The sequence below is a fragment of the Hyaena hyaena genome, unplaced genomic scaffold (genome assembly GCF_003009895.1).
Source record: "Hyaena hyaena isolate Hyena2069 unplaced genomic scaffold, ASM300989v1 scaffold_1, whole genome shotgun sequence".
NCBI lineage: Eukaryota > Metazoa > Chordata > Mammalia > Carnivora > Hyaenidae > Hyaena > Hyaena hyaena.
The window spans coordinates 5,215,282-5,239,065 of record NW_024080633.1 but is presented as its reverse complement, the minus strand read 5'-3'; the positions used below and the strand labels follow the sequence as shown (position 1 = coordinate 5,239,065).

The window sequence follows — 23,784 nt, the reverse complement described above, 5'->3', positions numbered from 1 at the left end:
AGGCCAGAAAGGCTTAGGCGCCTTTGTTATTCTCTCTCATGAACCCCATTATTTTTCTCAGCAGGGTTCTTATTACAATTGTTCTCTGTCATTATGTGATATATGAATTTGCTCCGGCTATCAGACGAAATAATACACACTGGGTGGCTTAAACAAAACTTTATTTTCTCACAGTTTTGGAGGCTAGAAATTCAAGATAAAGGTGTCAGCAGAAGTCATTTTTTCTGAGGCCATTCTCCTCGTGTGCCAATGGCCACCTTCTGTGTCCTCACATGGTGTTCACTCTGGGTGCATGCAACCCTGGGGTCTCTTGGGGTGTCCAAATTGTTTCTTCTTATAGGGACACCAGTCAGGTTGGATTAGGACCTACCCTAAGGGCCTCATTTTAACTTTGTGGCCTCTTTAAAGGCCCTATATCCGAACACAGCCCCATTCCAAGACAAAACTCTTGATTAGTTTTGGAAAAACACAATTCAACCCATAACATGATTACCTCCACTGATCCACTTGGTAAATTACGGTAACTCTTGTCTTGTGCTGATTTCAGGACCTTTACGGTTGTTCTCTCTTCTTCTCAGAACACTCTATCTCCAACTCCTCACGGAATAGGTTTTTCTCAACTTTTAATCTTCACACGAGAGCCATCCTGGCCCACGTGACCTACAGTAACCCTCAAAGTCTCACCATCCCATCATCATTTTCTTCCTTCCACGGCACTCGCCCTCAGGGCAGCTCCAGGAAAGGGAGGTCGTGTGTCTCTCTGCACGACTGTGGCGCAGGGTCTCGCACTTAGTCATGGATGAGTTTCCATAACCACTTACCATGTTAGGGTGACTCTACTGACCCCGCTGCGAAAACGTGCGGGGGGTTGGGGGGCAAGGCCATGTGTTTACCACAGTTTCCCGAACCTCGGCTCTAACGCTTCCTGGCTGTGTGAACTCCGGGCCTCAGGTTCCCTACTGACACGACAGGACGACACCTTCTTCGTGAGGATAAGGTGCCCGGCGCCGAGGCCCTGGCGTCGCGCAGGGTGCCCACCGGAATGGTACTGTCAGGCCGGGTGTGTCCCACGGCGCCGCACCTGCCACCGGTGTGGAGCTCGTCTCGGGCGGGACGGGCAGCGCCGAGGCCACCGTCTCTCCACTCCGCCCTGTCCTCGCGCCTTGGCTTCCACGCACGGACCGTTCGCGGGCATTTCCGACGCCGGATGTGGGAGGTATGGGAGGCGTGGGGTCTGCACACGCCTCGCTCTACCCCCCCCTCCGACTCCGCAGCCGCCCCATGCCTCAGTTTACCCAACTGGGCACGGGGTTTACCTAGCACGCGGTGACCGTGAACGTGGGAGGAACTGGTATACACGACAGACTCGGTCCAGCCGGGACGGTGAGGCAAGTGTCTCAAAGGTCTCGCCAGCACGACTGAGACGGCGACGCGCGGCAGAACGAGGTCCGTGAGGCGCGGCGACACTCGGCCACCGGCCTCCTCAGGCCGCTCCCAGGGGCGCGGCTGAAGCCGCAGCGGCCGGCGCTCGGGCCTCCCGCAGGCCCTTAGACGTCTCCTTCCCCGAGTCAAGTCCCTCTCACCCCTGCACCGCCAGCCGTGTCCTTACCGCGACATCTTCTGTGAGGCGAGCGCTCCCTGAGGCGACGCGCGGAGACTCCGGGACGCGCCGGAGTGCGAAACACGGGGGCGGAGCCACGGGGCGGGACGAACGCGAGCTGCGTGCGTAGGACGCCGCCGCGACGCACGCAGCAGTGCGCGTGCGCGGCGGGGGCTGGTGGCCGATCGCGGCCCAGAGCTGGAGTCAATATGGCGGCGGAGCGCAAGACGAAGTTGTCCAAGAACCTGCTGCGCATGAAGGTGTGGGGACGCCGGGGAGGCGGGCGGGGCGACAGGGGCACCTGGGCTTGCCGACCTGGCCGGGGCCGAGGCGGCGGGCGCACGGGGCCACCGGGGAGGCCATGGAGGGCCTTCAGTCCAGGCGTTCATTCATTCACCTTGCGCTTGCTCTGCTTCAGGCACTGGGAACTGGATTATGAATCCGGCGGCTTCTCTTGTAAAGCGCGCGGTTGGATGGGACAGACACGTAAGCAGGCAGGGTGGCGCGGCTCTAAGTGAGGTGATGCGCGGAGCGCCGGGATCCCGGCGAGAACGGGCCCTTAGGGTAGAGACTGAAGGGTCGGTGAGAGGGTGGGGGCATGGCAGCAAAAACCGAGGAGGAAGCGAGTTCAGAAGTCAGACGCAAAAACCACAACATCCGTTGAGGTTTCCAGGAACTACAGATATTTCAGTCTGTTTGGAAGGCAAAGAGCAAAAATGTGAGGCTGGAAAAGTAGCCAATGGCCACAACATGTGAAGAATTTTAGGCCACATTAAGGATTTTTTTTTTCCTTTATCTTGTGAACATGAGAAAGCTCTTGAGCAGGGGGAGCAGCAAAGCTCTTGAGCAGGGGGAGCAGCATCTTAGCTGTGCTGCTTACTTTTCAAAGTTACTTAACTGCCCTGTGGAGAAATACATTGGTGAAAGAAAGATCTGACAAGGGACAAAGTTGCAGTCGGAAAGATCAAGAAGTTCTGAGGATCTGGTTGCAGTGGCAGTGGGAATGGAGAGAATTATAACGTTTGAGGTGAATGTCAGCTTTAAGCAAAATTGACTTTAGATTCGAAATTGAATCAATTTAACAATCAAATGATTTCAAAGTGGAAGAAAAAAAAAGACAAGGGTAGATAAAATGAATACAGGAATCAAAACAGGGGAAACCATCAGACCTTCAAACTTAAATAATAGCCAAGATTTATCCATTCTACTCTGTGTTCAGACAACTGCTCTAAGTGCTTTGCATATATCAACCCATGAAATCCACATAATAACTCTGTGAGGTAAGTATAGTTATTACTCCTCTGTTATAGCTGAAGCACTGAAAGGGAAAAGTAAGTAACTTGCCTAAGGTTACACAGCTAACAAGTAGTGTAGACAGGACCAAACCCAGGCAGGCTGGCTCCAAATCCCCCTTCAGTGACTGCTTGTCACTGAAGCCTACTGCACAGTGTTAGATTTCATGCATAAAGAGTAATTTCCAGAAAAAGGTAGCAAGGTGTAAATAATGTTTGAAAAGATTGGAGACTTAAATGTTGAATATGCCAGATTCAAATGGAGTTGAGCTAGGGTGTGACTAGGGATGAATAGGATGAGTGAGGGTGGAGGCTAAAGCAGATAATTTATAATCTCTAAGGTTCTGGCTTCATACATATTAGCAAAATTTGAATTTTTACCCAACAGCACCTTCTTTTGACTTCTGGTTTATAATCAGAGCAGTGGAGTGGATTAGCAAAGCAGGTACATCAAATGATGCTGAGTAGTTAAGACTCGGACCAAAGATCTGACTCAAGAGTTAGGAAGGAAGAAGTTACCTTAAGAAAGTATCAACCCCGCACTTGTGGGGATGAGCACTGGGTGTTATATGGAAACCAACTTGACAATAAACTATTTGTAAAGAAATTAAAAAAAAAAAAAGGATCAACTCCGATCCCGATCCCAGTGGTTGGGAAAGACTCCACAGGACATTGGAAGCAAAGGCGAGGGGAGAAAAGGTTATGCAGATTTTCTAGTTCATTTAGCACCTTCAGTCATTGATGAAAAAGAGTTTTTGGCAGGCAGCAGGAGATATTCTGTACACAGATGGAGTGGAGTGTCCTATGAGAGTGAATGGAGCAGCCGCCTTAGGTTGCTGTATCCAATGTAGCTGTTCAGCTAGAGCTAAGTATAGAGCAAAAATGAAAGAGTTGAGGATTCAATAGTAATACGGTAGTTTTCAGGTGTACTTGAAATCCTCTAACTTGGTCAGCTGTTGGGAGCTGGAGGGTGATCCTGATGGGAAGTAGAAAGGGAAGGATATAGGTGGCGATTCTGACAGTGTCATTTTAGCCCTGTTGGACTCTTAAGACAGGAGTTGGTGAACTATTTTGTAAAGGGACGGATGAAAAATACTTCAGACTTAGGGCCAGTCACTGTTGTAACTACCCACCGCTGCCATTGTAGCTCAGAACCAAATGAGCATATCTTTGTTCCAGTAAAACTTTATTTACACCAATAGATGACCAGCCTAAGGACTGTAGTTTGTGGTACCAGCTCTAGGCCCTCAGTTGTGAGTAAAGCCAAATCACTAAGCTTTACAGAGTGTTCTTAGATGCTGTGGAGTCAGGAGAATTGGATTGCTACCTAAATCCCAAGTTGCTTGATTTCATATTCACAGGGCATTTTAGCCTTTCCCTGTGCACAGAACATACATATATAGATAGATAGATGCTTTGTATGCCATAAACAATACGTAAGTGACTAAAAATAGGAGATAAAAAGGCAGTTGGGCAAGATTGGTGAGTTCTGTTACCAAGAATATAAGATGAAAATGAGGCATCTGGGTTTAAAGAGAACCATCCAAGAAAGAGAGTGTGAAGAAATAAAGCAAGTCTAGACTTATATTCAGAGAACCTTTATTGAACTCTTCTTGTATACCAAGTGCAGCCTGAGTACTAGTAACATAAGGTGAATAAGAGACATGGTCTGCTATTCAGAATCTCAGTCTTTTGGGAGACACAGAAGAAGCATAATGAACAATAAGCCAGTGCTTATAAGACTCTTAGACATAAGGAAAGGTGCTTTTTTATGGGAACAGGCTGATGAAGAGCTTGGCCAGACAGCAGTCAGGGGAGACCCAAAGGACATGTGTTCTGGGACTTTATAAGTGGATGTTTTGCCAGGTAGAAAATGGAAACATGATGTTGAATAGCAGAGACAGAGGACTGGGAAGTATAGGATACGCATTCCAGAAATTGCCGGTTCTTTCCTGTGGTGAGGATATAGATACAGGTAAAAGGAGGAAGACTACAAAACACTTTAGAGTGCAAACATTTCTTTTACGTGTATTTAAAATAATGAAAGGGATGCCTTGCTGGCTCATTCGGTTGAGCGTCCGACTCTGGCTCAGGTCATGATCTCACAGTTCCCACATTCAGCTCTGTGCTGAGAATTCAGAACCTGGAGCCTGCTTTAGATTCTGTGTCTCCCTTTCTCTCTGCTCCTCCCCTGCTTACACTCTGCGTTTCTCCTTCAAAAAAATAAATAAATAAAAATAAAATAAAACAATTTTTTAAATAAATAAAATAATGATGGATTCACAGGAAGTTGCAAAAATTGTACAAGGAGAGCCTATATACTCATCATTCTCTGTCTGATTTCACTAGAGTATGGTACAAAGCCAGGAAATTGACAATGGTACAATCTACAGAGCCTATTTGATTTTACCGTTTTACTTGTATTGTGATATTTCTATACAGTTTATCACAAGCAGATTTATGTTAATTACCACCACATTCAAGACACAAAACTGTTCCATTACCGTGAGGTTCTCTCAAGCTCTCCCTTTGCAACCACACCCAGTCTCTTCGCTCCCTAAGCTCTGGCAATCAGGAGTCTCTTCTCCATTTCTATAATTTTGTTATTTCAAAGATATTATATAAATGGAATCATACAAGATGTAACCTTTTGAGATTCGCTTTTTTTTTTTTCACTTAGCAGTATTCACTTGAGATCCATCTAAATTGTTGAGTATATCAGTAGTTCCTTTTTTTATTAGTAGTATTCCATGCAATGGAAGTACCATCAGACTTGACTATTCACCTGTTGAAGTGTATTTTGGTTGTTTTCAGTTCTTGGCTATTAACAAATAGAGCTGCTTAAATATTTCTGTATAAAGGTTTGAGTGAACATAAATTTCCATTTCTCTGAGATAAATGTGCAAGAGAGCAAGTCCTAGGTCAATATGGTAAATGCATGTTTAGCGGGTAAGAAACTGTCAAGCTGTTTTCCGCAGAGATTGTACCATTTCATCTTCCCGCCAGCAGTAGTATGAGTGATCAGTCTCACTATGTCCTCATCAGAATTGGATGTTATCACTGTATTTTATTTGTAAATGTTTTTCAGGTTTCATCATTTGATTATTCGTTGGTAAAGCCCTTATGCCTAAAAATGTTTGTGTTTTGGGGATGGTTGGAATGAAGGGAAAAGTAATGTAGAGCTTGGATAAGGGAAAGTAATAGGGATAAATGGAAATCAGTGAAACTCTAGACCTAACTGCTAGAGGTGGAGGCTCCTGGATGTTTTCTGAATTTATTTTTTTCCCTTATGAATACTTAATCATTTTACTGTGATTGACTTCTTGGTGTTCTCACTGGTTTCCCTGAGGAAATGTAGTTATTGTTTATGGTGAGAAGAGACTAGCAGCTGGACTATGAGTTTCTCTCCTGGCTCATTTTTAATTGAGCTTCTGCACATTTTAGAATAAAGTACAGCTGTAGAGGTGATCAGCCTTTCAGAGAATAGATATACATGAAGAGCAGGCTTATAGATATAGCTTTGCTTCAGTTTGTTTTTAGAGTCCCTACTACGCATCATTTATTACGCTAAAAGTGAGGAAGAAGACAATCTAGACAAAGTCCCTGCCCTCAGGGTCTCCAGAAGAGGCAAATGCTCAAGGATTTAAAATGTGGTGAGACTATTTGAGGGTGTCATATGAAGCATCTGGGAGAGAAATGCCAATTTTGCTTTCAGGTATCATAGATAATTTCACGGGGATGGAGTAGCTTTTTCTATACCAGAAGGGCTAGGAGTTGGCCAGGTGGAAGAGCATGAGAAAAGGCATTCCAGACCAAGATCAACAGATACGAAGACCAGTGGGCTCCATGGGTCAGAGATTCAGAAAGTACTGAGTCTCTCACCCTCTTTTGGCCCCTCTCACTTTCTGTCTCCACTTGCCTGTCATGATCTGTCTTTTGTCTTAGCCTTTCCCCACTGACCACTATGTAAAACTGAAATATTTGCGTGCTACTGATAGAATACAATTTTTTGTTGCTTGTTTTATTAAATTAGACAAACTAAAGTATGGTAAAGATCTTTCTGAAGTCTTCTGCAGGAAGTCCACATACTTTTTTGTGTAGTCTGGTGGGCTCCCTGCTAGTCTGGTGTGACATCATCTAGGGCAGAGCTAAGCTACGTTGGTCACACCACCTCCACCCTCACCTCTGAGATGGGATTCCTGGAGAAACAAGGGAGAGGACGTGAAAGAATAAAGTTATCTGTGTTTTCCTCTACTCTAAGTCAGGAAAACCACTTGCTGACCCTGATTTTGTTTTGTTTTTACAGTTCATGCAAAGGGGACTGGACTCGGAGACCAAGAAACAACTAGAAGAGGAAGAAAAGAAAATCATTAGCGAAGAGCACTGGTATTTGGATTTGCCAGAGCTTAAAGAAAAAGAGTAGGTTTATTAGAAATTGTATCAATGATGCTTTGAGCATTCAGAGGGAAATCCCTGCAAATATGACTCTTTATTCTAGTGACACAAAGCCTGTAAAATAATATCTGTTCGGTTTCTTGAGTTAGCTTTACAAATGGCATTCTAAAATTATTAAATCTATATAAGGTCTATTTGGATTTATCCATTTTTACTGGCTCAAATTTATAATATTGTTCTTTTTCTATATTTATAATAAAGAAATCTAGCTCGCTTGTCTCTTGTAATAACCAGGGAGCCTTCATGAGACTCTCTGGTGTGCTCCCTGTCGTATTAAGTTTGAAAATTAAGTTTAAAAGTGTGTACTTAGGCCTCTCTAGTTTTGTTTGAGTAATAGAGTTCTTTATTAGGCTGAGCTTCTTAAAAGCAAATCAAGAGTTTTAGGTTTGTTTCTTTTTTCTTTTTTTTTTTTTAATTTTTACTGCTTTTAATACCAATCATCTTAGCTAACAATTATTGAGTCCCTAGCATGTGCGAGAAACTGAACTAAGCACTTTATGTCTCTTAATTATTTAATCCTCAGAGCACACTTAGGAGCTGGCTACTCACATTCTGTCCATTTTATAGCTGAGGAATCTGAAGCTTAAGAGAGGGTAGCTTGCCCAGAGTCCACCAGCTGGTCATGGCTAACACAGGATAGCATGCTAGGTTATTATCCACCTCTACGCGTGGTTGGTGCTTGATAAATCATTTTGAATGAAGGAGTGATAGATTCATATCATCCATTGATTTTATCTAAATTCTTCTTCAAGCTATCATTTCTTCTCAATGCTTTTTTTTTTTTTTAACCTTAGTAAGCTCTATGGTATGGTAGTTTTTTTTTTTTTTTTTTTTAATGTTTTATTTATTTCTAGGAGAGAGAGAGACAGCGCGAGCAGGGGAGGGTCAGAGAGAGAGGGAGACACAGAATCCGACGCAGGGTCCAGGCTCCGAGCTGGCAATCAGCACAGAGCCCGACGCGGGGCTCGAACCCACGAACCTCGAGATCATGACCTAAGCGAAAGTCGGACGCTCAACCGACTAAGCCACCCAGGCGCCCCTATGGTATGGTAGTTTTATTTAAACTTTGTCCAGTTAATGAAGATGCTGCTTATACGAGCACATTTATGATTTTCTTTTCTATACCTAATAATTTTTTTTTGTTTTTAACATTCCCTTGTTATATTCCCTTTTTCATTTGGCTGACCTTCTCTGGATCTTTTCTGGAAGGCTAGGTATCCTTTAAAGATGAAAAGCATGTATGAGGCACCTGGGTGGCTTAGTCGGTTAAGCATCTGACTTTGGCTCAGGTCATGATCTCAGAGTTTGTGAGTTCAAGCCCCACATTGGGCTCTATGCTGACAGCTCAGATCCTGGAGCCTCCTTCAGATTCTGTGTCTCCCCCTCTCTCTGCGCCTCCCATGTTCATGCTCTGTGTCTCCATAATAAATAAAAACATTTTTAAAAATTAAGAAAAAAAACATAGAAAGCACGTCCCCCCAGGAGATATGGAAGGAAGGTACTTTATTTTGCTGCTTGCTTCTCTGTTTGCTTTTCTCCACTGCTCCTCAGGCTCCTCAAAGGAAACAAGATGGCAGTGAAGGAGGGGAAGATAATGCCAAAGTATTCTAGATATTTTGTTACTTATTTTTATTGAAGGGCAGGATGCTTTCTATCCTGTTTTCAGTATTTTTTTTCCTCAATACAGCATATTATTCCTAGAAAAATGACCTTTAGTTTCCTTTGCTAGGATGTAAATGTCTCCATCTCTGGGCTATTACAACAGAATACCATAGACTGAGTAGCTTATAAGTAACAGAAATGTATTTCTCACAGTTCTGGAGGCAGGAAGTCCTTAATCAAGACATGGTCATATTTTGATGATGGCCATCTTCTTGGTTCATAGCCAGTACTCTCTCACCGTGTCCTCACTTGGTAAAAGGGGCTAGGGAGTTCTGTGGAGTCTCCTTTATAAGGTGCTAATATTAATCATGAGGGCCCCACCCTCATGACTCTGGCCACTTCCGAAAGGCCTCCCCTCCTGATACCATCATCTCAGGGGGTTAAGATTTCAACATATGTATTTTCAGGAGATACAAATAGTCAGACCCTAGCGGTAAATAAAAAATTTCTGCCACCATTCAGCGCCTGTTTGTGTATAGATACATGTATTGGGTCAAGTTGTTGGCAGGAAAAGATGACACTGTCAAATTGGATAATTTGAGGAGAGTATAACAGAGACTGCCAAGGTATGGGCAAGGCACAAGGAAGCCACCAGGGACAGTGCATACGTCATAGCTTGTATGGTGGGAGTAAGTTCCACTCCAGGCCCAGAGGGTCAAGGGGAGGGAATGGTTACTGAATCTGAAGATGGGAGATGCATCTCACAGGAGCTGCTACCTTCATAAGACAGCACAGCCAGCCTGAGGTGTTCCCACAGGAAGAAGCCTGGTTCCAGACTGCAAAGGACTGCTTCCATTTATAACATTCAAATCAGCCTCCCAGGATATGGAGTAGGAGGAGATAAGGAGAAATAGATCTGGAGAGGAAAATGGGTGAATGTCCTCAGGATGTGTATTTTTTAATACCCCAAATAGGAAGCCGATGGAATGGATTGGTTAATTAAGCGCCTGGGCCCTGGAAAGGGGCAGACCTGTGTTTGATGCCCGGCTCTGCCACTTACTTGTGACCTCACGCAAGTTACTTGTCTTATGTCATTTGTATACGGGTCTGATAATAGTATCTGTTACAGACCTTATGAGAAGTAAATGAGATAATATATGTGACACACTTAGCATGGCAGGTCAGGCATAGAAAGCACGGTAAACTCGAGTGGCACATGTATTTCCTGATACTTGATTATTATGGAATTCATCCATTCCTTCTTGCTCTTTTGTGTTGGTGAATCATTCCTGGGTGGTATCATCTGAATTATTCCAGACGGTCACTGGTATCTGGGGAATTGGAGACTTTGCTGTGTGTATGCTCTGGAAGTCTAGAGGTTGCCATTTGTTCTGTCAGCCATGTTGCTACAATTCAGGGATGTCATTTAGCACTATTCAGTCCACACTTGCCCTTAGGAGATACCCCTGGCCAGTGCCTAAGCTGTGCAGGGGAGTGAGGGTCTGGTTGCTTTGCTTCAGCTTAGAACAACCACAGAGCCTTCCGAAGTCCAGAGCTGTTCGTAGGTGCTGATGCCTTAGTGTAACCACATTGCTGGTCACCTCCTGCCTAGTCTTGCCATCCTCATTTCCATAGAGGGGCATCTCCCAAGCAGCACTGGCCAGTAATACTTCTGCACACAACTCTGCCTCAGAGTCTGTTTCCAGGCAACCTAATACAAGATGCTTGATATAAATTCCTAGAAGTACAATTTACCGGATCAAAGATTTTGCTGTGTATTTGCCATATTGATTTTCTCCAAAGGATGTGCCCTGCTGTAGAGAATAGCCAGTTCAATTGCTCTTTTACCATAGGATGCTGCTTTAAAAGTATATATTTGGCTACCATGCTTCTTGTGCTTGCGTGTTGTGGCCTAATGAATGTTAGGAACTGTGAGATCTGAGATCATACTGTACTTGTGAAATAACAGGTTAGCTTGCCACAGTTTCATGGATGCTTGTGGAAGGCACAAGACTCTTGGGTCAGACACGCAGACTTGATTACTCACAGCACAGCAGACAGTGTGAGTATCTCTTGTGTGTCATTTCCGGCTTGCTCCCCAAATCCTGTGAGGGATGATGTGGTGGGGCCCAGCCCTCTGTGGTACCCACAGTAGTTTTGCATCACAGCTGAGAAGTCCTAAACTTAGGACACTTGTTATCTTTGATACTGGAATGCAAGCCAACTTGCCCTTGGCCCCAAGAAAGACATTATCATACTGGACATTAAGCAAGTCTGCACTTTGCTCTAAAGGAAGACAATAGCTCTGCCTTTCAAAGCAGTTCACTATCCACACATCCCTGATAAGATGTTCCAGAGCAAAAGGGCAGTTAGTGCCCCATTCACGGGAGAGACCCCTAGAGAATTGTTTTCCTACAGAGAGTTTTTCCCCTGCTTTGCCAGGCATATTATTTGTGGATTTAGGGCAAGTCTAGGGTTTTTTGAGTACTTTGTCATCTGTAAAAATAGATGAAATAGGTAATATCCTGGATGCATTTTGACTGTAAAATTATGGATCCTCTTTAATAAAAATAAGGATATAAAAATACAGAATGTTTATAGTTAAGTTTTAGAATATTTAATTTTTTGCTAATTCTGTATTTAATTAATTTTCCTAATTATTGAAACTATGCTTGTAGATAATACCTGTTTTCTTTTTTGTATTAAAGCTATTGTGCCAATGGAAACCCCTGAGAAAGCCCTCTGAGGGAGCAGTGGTTCTGCAGTGAATCCGTTCCTGGCCCTGGGTCTGTCTTTTGTCTTAAGTGAAAGTAGTTAGGATGTTTTCCTGAGACGGTGATTGATTTGGGAGATGGATGAGGTTTTATCTGCTGCACTGTACAAGGACCAAGATTAGGCAATTCAGAAGGAATCCCACATTTGGGAAAAGGCTAAACAAAAAGTTCAGGAGAATGTATGCCTGAATTTAGGCTCCCTCAAGAAAGGGGGTCCTGAAGGAGGTACGTGCTGGCTAGACTAGAGGGCCAGGGAGAGAGGAACCCAAAGAACAGAGGTTCTCAGTGTTTTGAGCTCAAGGACCATTTACATTTTATAAAATTATTTAGAACCCCTGAAGAGATTCTGTTTGTGTGATTTATTTAATGTCGATATTTACTGTGTAAGAAATTAAAACAAAATTTTTTAAATGCTCACTTTACAGGTAGACTCATTACATGTTAACACAAATAACACATTTTTCATGAAACATAACTGTTTTCCAAGACAAAAGAAATATTAGAAGAATGGCATTGTTTTACATTTTTGCAGATCTTTCAGTGTCTAGCATCACAGAAGATGTGTTGATTCTCTGGGTGGATTCTCTTAACCCTCACATTCAGCCTATTGTAGTCTGTTGGTTTGGTTGAGGCATGTAAAGAAAATCCGCCCTCACACAGATGATGTGATTGAAAAGGGAGGAATATTATAATAGTTTTTTCAGATAATTCTTTGACACTACTCCACAACCCAATACATAGTTTCTTTACAGCTAACTGCAGTATGGAATCTCAGAGCATCAATAAATTTTTCATAATGATTAGTCTACCTTACATTTTGAATAGATCTTTTACCCATGCGTGATTTCATAACATCACGCATTTCTCGTTTGGAAAATACTGATTCGGTGAGTTGTATAGATTTTCTAAATGTTAACTCATTTCATTATATGATATCAAGAAACTTTAATATTACCATGGGTTTCATCAGTAAAATCTTTTAAGTATTGAGAAGCTATCAAGCTTGAATACAAGCTATTCAAAATTCTAATTTTTGCTTGGAGGCTTGAATTTTGTTACTGGCAACAAGTATTGTCCATTGTTCCTTTGAAGTAACAAGTTCATTTTACTGATTTTCAGAAAATTTTCTGCCAAGTACCCAGATCTGAGTAGCCATAGTTACAGTGCTTGATGAAAACAGTGGCTAGTTCAACTCAGAACTCCATCAAGTGCCTTTTCTCAAGATAGTCCTCAGACTCATGCAGAAGTACTTCATATATATATGACCCTGTTTAAGGTCAACACAGTGAAGAAGACAACATCTTAACTGTCACTGTGAAAGTAATATTGACCTACCAATGTTCCCTTCTGTCACTCCTTCCCAGACATGGAGGCCTTCTCACTGTCTCTCAGACCGGTCACTTACACTCCCTTCTCAGGACCTTTAACTAGCTGCTCTTCCTCGTCTGTCTTCACGTTTTCTTCCTCATTGCCTTCTGAACTTGTCATACAATCCGGTTTTCCTTGTGTAGCCAAAGTACAAAACTACAACTGAACAGGAGAGTTCGCTCCTTGCTGAGTTACGGATAAGGACTACACCAGGTGGAGTTGTCCACAAAGCAGACTTTATTTGCAGCAGATAAGGAGATGACTGGGAATGACTTCTCTAAAGCCATGAGTCTCCCAGGTGGGGGCAATGGGTTTCTTTTACTTAGGGTTGGGATGAATATTCAGAAAGGGGAGCTTTGTCATTGCATGTAAAGGCGGACATGAAGCAGTACAGGCGTGCTTAGAAAACATGCCTGTATGTGCCTCCTATGTTACGTGAATGAAGCTGTGCTCCTCCGAGGGTGAAGACTAACCGTTATAGGGAAGGGCAAGGGACTAATGGGCATGCTCCTCCAGCTAGTATAAACTGGATAGGTGGTCTTGGGCTCCAGATAACAGGACCTTGCTTACTTTTGAAACAGCACAGGGAGTTTTACAAGTGGTTAATTGTCTCTCCTTAGGCTCTTTCCTGGAGTGTTTAGGTTTTGCTTTCTCTTTGTTACTTTAAAATCTTTAACTACTGAGGTTTTTGCATTTCTTTGTAATTCTGACACCTCCTAGGAAGTTCTGCTAGAAGTGTGCTTGAGCAAGTAAGGCATTGATAACCAAAAATAGCTGGGGTCCCAGAATGACATCTCTGGTGTCTGGAAAGCTGTAGTCTTGTCTTTCTTTTTCTGGGGACCCCTAATTCTTTCTGCTTAAAATTTCTCTTCGGTAAAGGTGGAATTGCTGGGTTGTAAGGTTGGCATGTATTTAACTTTATGGGAAACTTTCAGACCGTTTTCCACAGTGATTGCACTATATTACACTTTAACTGAAGAAGTGTAAGAGTTCTGATTTTTCCGCATCCTTCCAACATTTGATGTTTTCTTTTTCATTTTTCCTAGTCTCTCATTCTAGTGGTGTCTCATTATGCTTTTTAATTTGCATTTTCCTGGTGACTGATAAAGAACTCTTACGTGTTTATTGGCCATTTCCACATCTCCTTTTGTGAAGTCCCTATTCAGTTCTTTTGCCCATTTTAAAAAATGAAATGGTTATTTTTTTCTAGTATCTTATATTACATATTTATCCATCTCTCTATACATCTGTCAATCCATTTTATTTTTAGTGTATTTCAGAGCAAGTTGCAGACATTTTCTCTCTGAACACTTCAGCATGCATATCATTATATAGGGTTTTGCTCTGTTTTGTTTTTTAGATAAAACTTACATACTTCTATATAGCTAGGAGTTCTTTATATTCTAAATATAGATCCTTTAACAGAAATATATATTGTATTTTCTCCCAGTTTGTGTCTTGCCTGTGTAATTTTTTAATGTCTTTTATTTTGTTTCATTCATTTTGTTGCCTTTTATAGTTACTTCTTTCTGGGTCCTGTCTAGTGAATCTTTGCCTGTACCAAGTTTGCAAATATAGTCTGTGTTTGCTTGTAGAATTTTTGTAATTTTAGCTTTTACGTTTTTATCTATGATCTGTCTTTGATTTTTTTGGTGTGTGGTGTGAGGTAGGAATCAAGGTTTGGTTTTGGTTTTGGTTTTTTCTATAGAAAATTAGTGGTCCTAGTACCATTTATTGGAAATATTTTTCTTTACTCATTATTTTGATGCTCTGGTCAAAAATCAGTGTGCTGTGTTAGTATGGGTCTATTTCTGGACTCTGTCTGTTGCACTGATAAGTTTTTCTATCCTATTAGCTTGATTACTAAGGATTGCAATCTTGAATCTTGCTATCTTGAAGTCTTGAAATCAGATAGTGCAAGTTTTCTACTTTTATTATTTTCAAGATTGTTTTGGCTAGCCTACATCCTTTGTATCCTCATATAAATATTAGAATCAGCTTATTAAATTCTTTCTACGATCCCCTTCCTCCTCCAAAAAATAGGATTTTGATTGGCGTTGCATTGATTCTGTAAATCAATTTGAGGAAAATTGGTATTTTAACAAAATTGTGTTCTTTAGTTCATAAACACGATATACCCATTAATTTAGCTATTATTCAATACCCATTAGTAATTGCTAGTACTTTGGAGTGTAGAGGTTTTGTGTATATATCATTAAATATATCCCTATGTATTTCATATTTTTAATTCCTTTATAAATGGCTTTTTCCCCCAAAATCGTTTGGTGTATTTATGCATGTAAAAATGTTGTATATAGACCTTGTATTCTGTATCTGTGCTAAATTGATTAACTCTAGTGGTTTTGTGTAGATTTCTTGAGATCATCTACATACGCAGTTGTCATCTACAGAGAAGAAAAATTATAACATTTTATTTCCTTTTCCTTTGTCATTGGCTAGCATCTCAAGTACAATGATAAGAATGGACATCCTTGCATTGTTTCAGATCTTAGGGAGAAAGTATTAACTGTTTTACTGTTAAGTCTGAAGTGCTGTGTGTTTTCATAAATGTTCTTTATCAGTGTGAGAGATTTTCCTTTCTCTTCCTAGTTTCCTGAAGACTTTTGTAAATGATGTTGAATTTTGTCAAATCATTTTTAATGAGTTGATCATATAGTTTTTCTTCTTTCCTCTATTAATGTGGGAATTATGTTGATTTTTCAATTTCATAACAACCTTACATTACTGAAACAAATCACCCCTTGGTATTCATATGTTTTGTATGTATAGTTGTTTCAATTTGCTAATATTTTAGTAAGGACTTCTGCATTCATATTCATAAAGGATATGCCACTGTAGGTTTCTTATAATGCCTTTAGTTTGGGCGGTAACATGAGCTATGAAGTGTCCCCTCCTTCTCTTCTCATTTCGAGTAAAATTGGTATTGTTTCTTCCTTAAATTTTTGATAAAAATCACCAGTGAAGCCATCTGGATCTGGAGTTTTCTCTCATAATAATGAATTTAGTTTCTTTCATAGATATAGGACAATTCTGATTTTTCACATCAAATACTGTATTTTCTGTTCTAAAATTTCTGTTTGGTGAGTTTTCATAATTTCCATATCTCAGTTCAGGTTCCTTATTTGTGTCTTCATTAGATTTCTGTGTTCCTTTAAATCGTTGAACATACTTATTTGGTTTCTTTTTCTCCTGTTTATGGGTCATACTTTCTTCTTTACATGTTTGGCAGCTTTTTACTGTGGCCTCACGTTATATATTACATTGTTAAGTACCTAGATATTGTTGTCTTCCTTAATAAAGTGTTGAATTTTGTCCCATTAGGCAGTTGATTTATGTTCCAAACAGCTTGGTCCCTGTTTTTGCTAGAGTAGGTCTTATGGCCTGACTCTCTTGCTGGATGAGTCCTACTCCTGAAGTGTGACCTTTCTGTTCAATGTCACAGGATATTCAGCTTGGTCCCCCCACTCTGGATAGACACAACTCAAACATTTCCCTTCTTTGTGCAAGATCTTTTTTTTGTTCAACTACAATAAATTTTCTTTCTCAGGGATGATAGGCTGAAACATGGTCCCCCAAATATAATCCCATTCCTCGTCCCTGGAACCTATGTTAGCTTATTTGGTGAAATGGACTTGGCTGGTGTGATTCAGTTAAAGATCTTTAGATGGGTAGATTAGTCTGGATTGTCGGGGTGGGCCCTAAATGTAGCCACAGGTATCTTTACGAAAGGGAGATCGAAGAGAAGGCAGTGAGACCATGAAGGCAGAGGTTAGAGTAATCCAGTCACAAGCCACAGACTGCTAGTGTCGAAAAAAGCTGGAGAAACAAGGAATGAATTCTCTACAGCCTCTTGGCTCTGCCAACACCTTGATTTTGGTCCAGTGAGGCTGATTGCAGACTTCCAGAATTAAGAGTGTAAATTTCTTGTTGCTTTAACTCATCCATTTTGTGGTAATTTCTTACAGCAGTCCTAGGAAACTAATGCACCTTGTAATTGTTCTGGAAATTGTTTTTTTCCCCTGATACTGTTGGACTTGACCTGCATGCATACAGCCTAGTATTTGGCCAAACATTCAAGGGAACCAAATAATCAGATCCCAGAATTCCTTTCTGTATCTCCCCTTGTCTGGTCTCTTGACCCATATACTTCCTCTACCTCTATACCCCCAAACTTCAGTTTCTCTTTTCCTTTCAGTAAGACTCGGCTTAGTTTGGGCTCCCGCTCCCCCTCCTCAGTATAGGTGTTGCCTTCAGTCAGAAGGTGAGCATTCATTGCCTTTAGTCAGAAAGCTTATTTGGTTTTTTTCTCAAGCCTCACAGTGCTGTACTTTGACTTGTTCACTGTTTCCTACTTAATCCTCTTTGATCATTTGCTAAAGTTGGAGGACTAGTGTGATACCAGCTGCTCCCTTAGGGCCAGGAGTGAAAAAACCTTCATTTTTTTCCACTGTATAATATAAATCTTTATCATCTGGCACCACTCTAGAATATGACCTCTGTGAGAGCAGAGACTTACTCATGGCTGTTACCCCAGCTTCTAGAATACTGCCTGGCACACAGTTTGGTTTAATAGGTATTAGCTAAGTGAGTAAGTAAGTGAATCTTGACAAGAAGGAGGGCCTACTTTCTGCCAAAGAAGCCAAAATGGCCATGTATTTACTTTCCAAATGTTCTTTCTGGTTGATCCCTTTACGGTTTCAGCTGTAGCCAGACATGCTCACCTGGGACCCAGGTAATAAACTGGTGACTCCGAGGAGACTCCCTTTTGGAGTCCGAAACACATCTGCATCCTCCTTCCAGGGCAACACTAGTTACCTCCCAGTGTCCCCTGCTGCCCAGAGGTTAGCCCCCTGAGGTGCAGCAGCATTTTTCCCAGGATAGACTTTACCATGCTTTCAGTTTGGGGTTGATGACCTAGCTAGCCTTCTTTCTGCCTAGTTTGCATTCCTGCTCTTCCAGCTTTCCCAGCGATTCTGTGAGGTATCTGGTATCCTTGCAATAAATTCCTTCTTTGCTCCAGTCAGTCATTGTGGTTTATAGCTAAGAGCTCCAGCTAATGCGCTCTCAAAGCTCCTCGGGACTCCTGGTTTCAGGTATTTAATCAGAACTTAGTAAGAAGTTGGTGGGGTTGGGGATGTAAATGTTGAGGAAACTGCTTCAGATTTGGAAATTTCAGGTTTACCATAAATAGTCTAGGTCTCTGTTGCGTAGGCCTTTATGCAAATTAAATGTGTTTAGAGAAGGCTGTGCCTGCAGCCCCGGCTCTTGTCTTCTATGCCTTTTCTGGCCACTGTCATCAGTTTTTATTTCTACCCCTGCGTTAGAAGTCTTACCTTACTTTCACTTGACTCTCCTAAGAACCGGAAGATGAATTTTTCATTTGAAATCCTGACTTCTTTGTTTGCTGAGCTTTGTTATGAGGAGACATGCCATTAATACAGGCGTATTTTCTTGCTTAGGTGTTTCATAATAGAAGAGCAGAGTTTCTTGTTATGTGAAGACCTTCTCTATGGAAGAATGTCATTCAGAGGATTTAATCCTGAGGTTGAGGTATTAAATATAATTGCTTCAAATTTTAAAAATTTTCCAATTGAATTCTTTCTGCTAATAATTGGGTTTAGGTTTTTTCCCACCAGGTACCATTTCTTCTCATTACATAGAAAATAACAAGTCTTGAAATACCACTGTAGCTATTTAAAGAAATTGCAGCGTTGCAGCCTCACGTTATGGTGAAGTTGAGTAGATAATTTAATACAGCAGCACACACTCCCTGACAGTGCTGCCGTGAGTGTTAGAATCTCAGCTCCCGTCTTTTACAAGAATGTCCGGCTTTTATTCATAGGATGCTATTTGAAAAATTGTTTTCTGGCATCTAGAAATGTATCTTTTCTTATGGAAAAACGTTACTTAAGAATCAAGTAATTTGACTTTTTAGTGAACAGGTTTTAATCCGAGCTTGTAAATAGATTTTTAAATGATTCCTTTAAAAAGTTAAATATTCACCGTATGAGCTGTTGATTTGAATTTTCATGCCTTGGTTTTGTAGAGAAGCACATTCATTTAACAAATATTTATGAGTATTCTGACACGTGTACTAGAAGCCATCCTATCAGGTAATTGGCCAACCAAAGGGAGGCTTATGTTAATCAGACTTTAGTTCGATGACTGTCACATGAAGCCAGGGCTTCTCAGCCCTGCCACCACTGACATCTGGAGCCAGATGATTCTCTGTGGCTATCTGTGTATTTTAAGATGTTTAGCAGCATCTCTGGCCTCTCCCCACTAGATACCACTAGCGTGCACATGCACACACACAGCCCAGCTGTGACAACCAAAAATGTATCTAGGAATAGCCAAAGGTCCCTTGGTGAACAAAACTACCCCTGGTTGAAAACCACTCTCTAAGAGTGCCTGAAGAGAACCAGAGTTAACCAGGCTAATCACCAGCGTTTATGTAAAGATTGTTGGTTTTCTTTCTTTTTTTCCCCCTTTTTGAGGATGTATGATAATTAGAGTGTTATATTTACTTTACACAAAATCAACACTAAAAGTGTTTGTTTTTAATATGTGTTTTCCTTGCCTTGGCCTGCTTAAAGATTTAGATTAGGAAGAGAAAAGAGGGCAGTGGGGTATAGGGGGAAAGCAAAGATTATGAGTGTTCGATGCCCAGGGACTGGGGCTGGGGTAGGCAAGCACTTCAGAGTAGGTCTCGTACAGGGAGAAGAGAAGTTGGCCTGGCCCTTGGGTCCTGATGTGGGAGCCTATTGGCTTTCCAATAGAAATGGCTTTCATGACTGGTACTCAGTAACACTGAATACATTCTCTCTGGGAAAAGGTTTTGAATTTTTGGCTTACAGATCTGAGCTATCATGAAACATGAAAAAATTTAGGTATATACACCTGTTATGAAAAGATACCAACTTGAGAGCACTTACTTCATTGTAAGCTGGATGTACTTAGAACACATTTTTAATGTTGTATGTGTCCTTAGTGACACCTAGCATGGAGTTCATTTATTCAGTAAATATTTATTCTGTACCTGCGGTTCATCACCTCCCTTGAGACACTGGGAATGCAGCAGAGAACCAAAATCTCTGCCCTCACAGAGCTTCTATTCCCAGAATTATTTTTTTTCAGTCCTATAAATGTCAGAAAAGCTACCTGAAACTGGTTTCTCTTCTGCTGTCCCTTCTTTGTCCTGCCTTTGTTATAAAGAAGGTATTGTACGTTAAAAACAAATCTGTCAGCGGGTAACTATCAGGAAAAAGTTAATGTGAGAAAAAAATGGAGGCGAGATCTGTGGCATGTGGACATCATGTAGAATGCATTATCCAACCTCATGTTCCAGAGTGAAGCCAGCCCTCCCTGTGATATCAGAGCCAGCCTCCCAGTTCTTCCATCCAGTAATGTGCTGCACCCCTACCACCACCACCACCACCAAAAACTGCATGTAGGGGCACCTGGGTGGCTCATCTGGTTAAGCGTCTGACTCTCGGTTTCAGCTCAGGTCATGATCTCACAGTTCATAAGTTCGAGCCCCACATCAGGTGCTGTGCTGGCAGCATGGGGCCTGCTTGGGATTCTCTCTCTCCTTCTCTCTCTGGCCCCCCCTGCTTATGCTTTCTCTCTGTCTCTCTCACTCTCACTCTCAAAATAAATAAGCTTAAAAAAAATTTTTTAATTGCATTTAGTATTACTCTTGAGTATAGTATTCTTCCATTTGGCTCAAGATGGGAAGTTTGGAGGAAATCTGAAAGTTTGCTTTTTTCTTTCCCCTACTCACTAGAGATTGTTGGCAATATGCCTGCTTTAGATATAAGTAACTAATAAGATTTACGATCGAGGGACACCTGGGTGGCTCAGTCACTTAAGCATCTGACTCTTGATTTCAGCTCAGGTCATGATCCCAGGTTTATGGGATCGAGCCCCACATCAGGCCCCATCCACACTGAGCGTGGAGCCTACTTAAGATTCTCTCTCTCTCTCTCTCTCTCTCTCTCTCTCTCTCTCTCTCTCTCTCCCTCTGCCCTACTCCTTCTCTCATGTGCTTGCTTGCTCTCTCTCTCTGAAAAAAAAAAAAAAAGATTTATGATCTAAAATACAATTGAAATTCATTATCAGGAAGTCTAATCTAATGGGGCATTTTCTTTTTTTCATTCAGAGCTGACTTTTGTTAGCACATTGTAAAGTATTACAGAGAATCCCTTATAAATTTTGGTGACTCCCATAGATTCTGTGACTTCTATTTCTCTACCTTCAATACCTTTGATACCAGTCTCTTTAATAAGCCTGTTTCAGCCCTGATAGTGCTGTTGCATTTTTCAGAAGTTAATGCTTCAGATGAATGCTAAGAACAAAACAGAAGAAGTTGAAGGTGAAACAGTGGAGCTCGACGTATCAGATGAAGAAATGGCTAGAAGGTAACAGTCACCTTAAAACCACATTATAATCTGGGCCCGGCCTTCTGGCTTTCATTGGCTGTTATGTGGGTTCTCCTCTTCCCCCCAGTCTTCCAGGGAGTGCCCCAGCAGGAAGATGACTTTCTCCTTTCTCTAAGTTGGGCTGACGGGGGGGTTCGTGCCTGTCATAGGCTAGCAGTTGAGGGCTTATGTCCTGTACTGCTTCTAATACATATTTTTAAATCTGCATCTCAATTTATTTAGGATAATGCAAAAACAAAGCACAGTGAAGAATTTGATCATCCATAGAAAAGCTTATAAATTTTAAATCCACTTCTTTTTATCACAACTCTGATTTTTTTATAATCATTGAGTATTTTTTTATAATTCATTGAATATTTAGTTTGATATTCTTGACAAGGCTTGATTCCTACCTTATTTGTTTGTGTATTTAATTAAACTTGTGCTGCATACCATCTTAACAGATATGAGACCTTGGTGGGGACAATTGGAAAAAAGTTTGCCAAAAAAAGAGACCGTGCCAACTATGAAGAAGATGAAAATGGACACATAAAACCAACAGTTAAAGTAAAGAAGATGTTCTTAAAGCCCCAGGATTGAAGTGGATGCTTTGAGACAGAGCTCAGGGGTGCCTCGTGAGAGTTAGCGTGTTGTGGAACTCATTCTGAAGGCTTCTCTGTAGTTACTCGTAATGTTTACTTGTAAAGAAATGGATGGTTTTGGAAACATGCCATTTTTGAAACAGATATGTGGTAGATGTTATATATCCTTTCCTTAATGGTGTTCAGGAATCAATTTTTAGCCCTCAAGCTTCAAATGTATATGGTATATGGATACTTCCTAAAGATTTTTTGACCTCAAAATTTTTTTTTAATGGAACTCTCTAGTCACTGACCTTGAATTGACACGTATAAATTAAACCAATGTTTAAGTTGCCCTTATGTTTATATTTTACTTTAAATTATTCATTATGCCAAGCCAATGTATACATTCATTTTGGAATCAAACATAATGAGGATTTATTATATATAAATTCACCAAGAACAAACATGCCTCTCCAGCCTGAAGTATTTGCATGCTACCGAGTCGTTGTCAGTTTGTGGAATTACTGGTTTTGTTTAAAGCTTTTACTTAATAAAAGAAATTATAATAAGTTTTCATATACTTTTTCTGTTCTCTTATGCTTTCAAATAATTATTTAGTATAATTCAGCATTGGAACTTTTATCCAAATACTAACTAAAAAAACCAGCCCTCAACTTAGAATATGGTAATATGTTAGGTTGAATTGTAAGAAATTGGCTCTTATGGGTCAAAACCAATCATTAACTTTTTGTTTTAATCATTATGAAGTTATTAACCTGTAAATGTACCCTGTTTAGCTCTGTTTGGACAAAGAAATTATTAGCACAGAGAGGACTCCACTTTCTAAACCAGCAGCTCACTTGTGTATCCTAGAGTTTCTTTCTGACATGGTGGCATATTTTGCTTCTTTTCATGGGGCTCTGAGTTTTCCCTGTCCCCAAGAGAGAAAATATACTGGGGTTTAAGGTGTTAATTATAAAATTAAGAGTTCCTAGATTCTTGTGTACAGAGTCCTACTGTTTTCCTTAAGCTGTGTTTAATCCGAATGGTATGTCGAGCTGGTATCTCTGGTATCTCTTCCATCAGCATTGGATGGAAGAAAACTGCCTGCCCACGAGTAGCAGGGGTTAGTTACCCTGTGTTATTGCAAAATTGCAACAGGATCAAACAAGACCATCCAGGTAATTAAAAAAAAAAAAGTAATCTGACAAATATTGGCAGACTCTGACTTCCAGTGACTTCTGTCCCACCCACAGCAGGCTCTCACACCCACATCCTGCTCTCTGACCTCTGCCCTGATCATTATTCCTGATGGTCACTTCATCACATGTAACATCCATGTCAAATGGATTCTGTCCTCAAACCTGACACCTCTCGGCTCCTACCTCTGAGTCTCATTTAAACCTCACAGGGATGACCACAAGTTAAAAATGGAGAGTAACATAGGAACAAGTCTGCAATTCAGCCCCCAGACCTGGATTCCACAGCATCCATTCTGAATGCAATGGTAACAGAAAACCTGAACTACATCAAGAGTGTGAAGCACAAACATACTTCGCCATTGGAGATCCTATCAGGTATTTAATCTGGAAGAAAGCTGGTAATGGTTGGACCAAGATGTTACCCAGAGGAAAATAAAGTAAGGCGGTAGCAGTTCTGGTGAATGTT

The 23,784-nt window shown here is 41.2% G+C and overlaps 1 protein-coding gene across 1 annotated transcript; it reads left to right on the top strand.

Annotated features, from left to right (window-relative positions):
• Positions 1-1,748: 1,748 nt before the first annotated feature.
• Positions 1,749-22,694, top strand: MPHOSPH6 (M-phase phosphoprotein 6). Its single transcript, XM_039227663.1, has 5 exons — positions 1,749-1,860; positions 7,199-7,311; positions 18,572-18,662; positions 21,438-21,532; positions 21,997-22,694. The coding sequence occupies exons 1-5, from the start codon at positions 1,810-1,812 to the stop codon at positions 22,130-22,132; spliced, it is 486 nt and encodes a 161-aa protein (XP_039083594.1). The 5' UTR covers positions 1,749-1,809; the 3' UTR covers positions 22,133-22,694.
• The last annotated feature ends 1,090 nt before the right edge of the window (positions 22,695-23,784 follow it).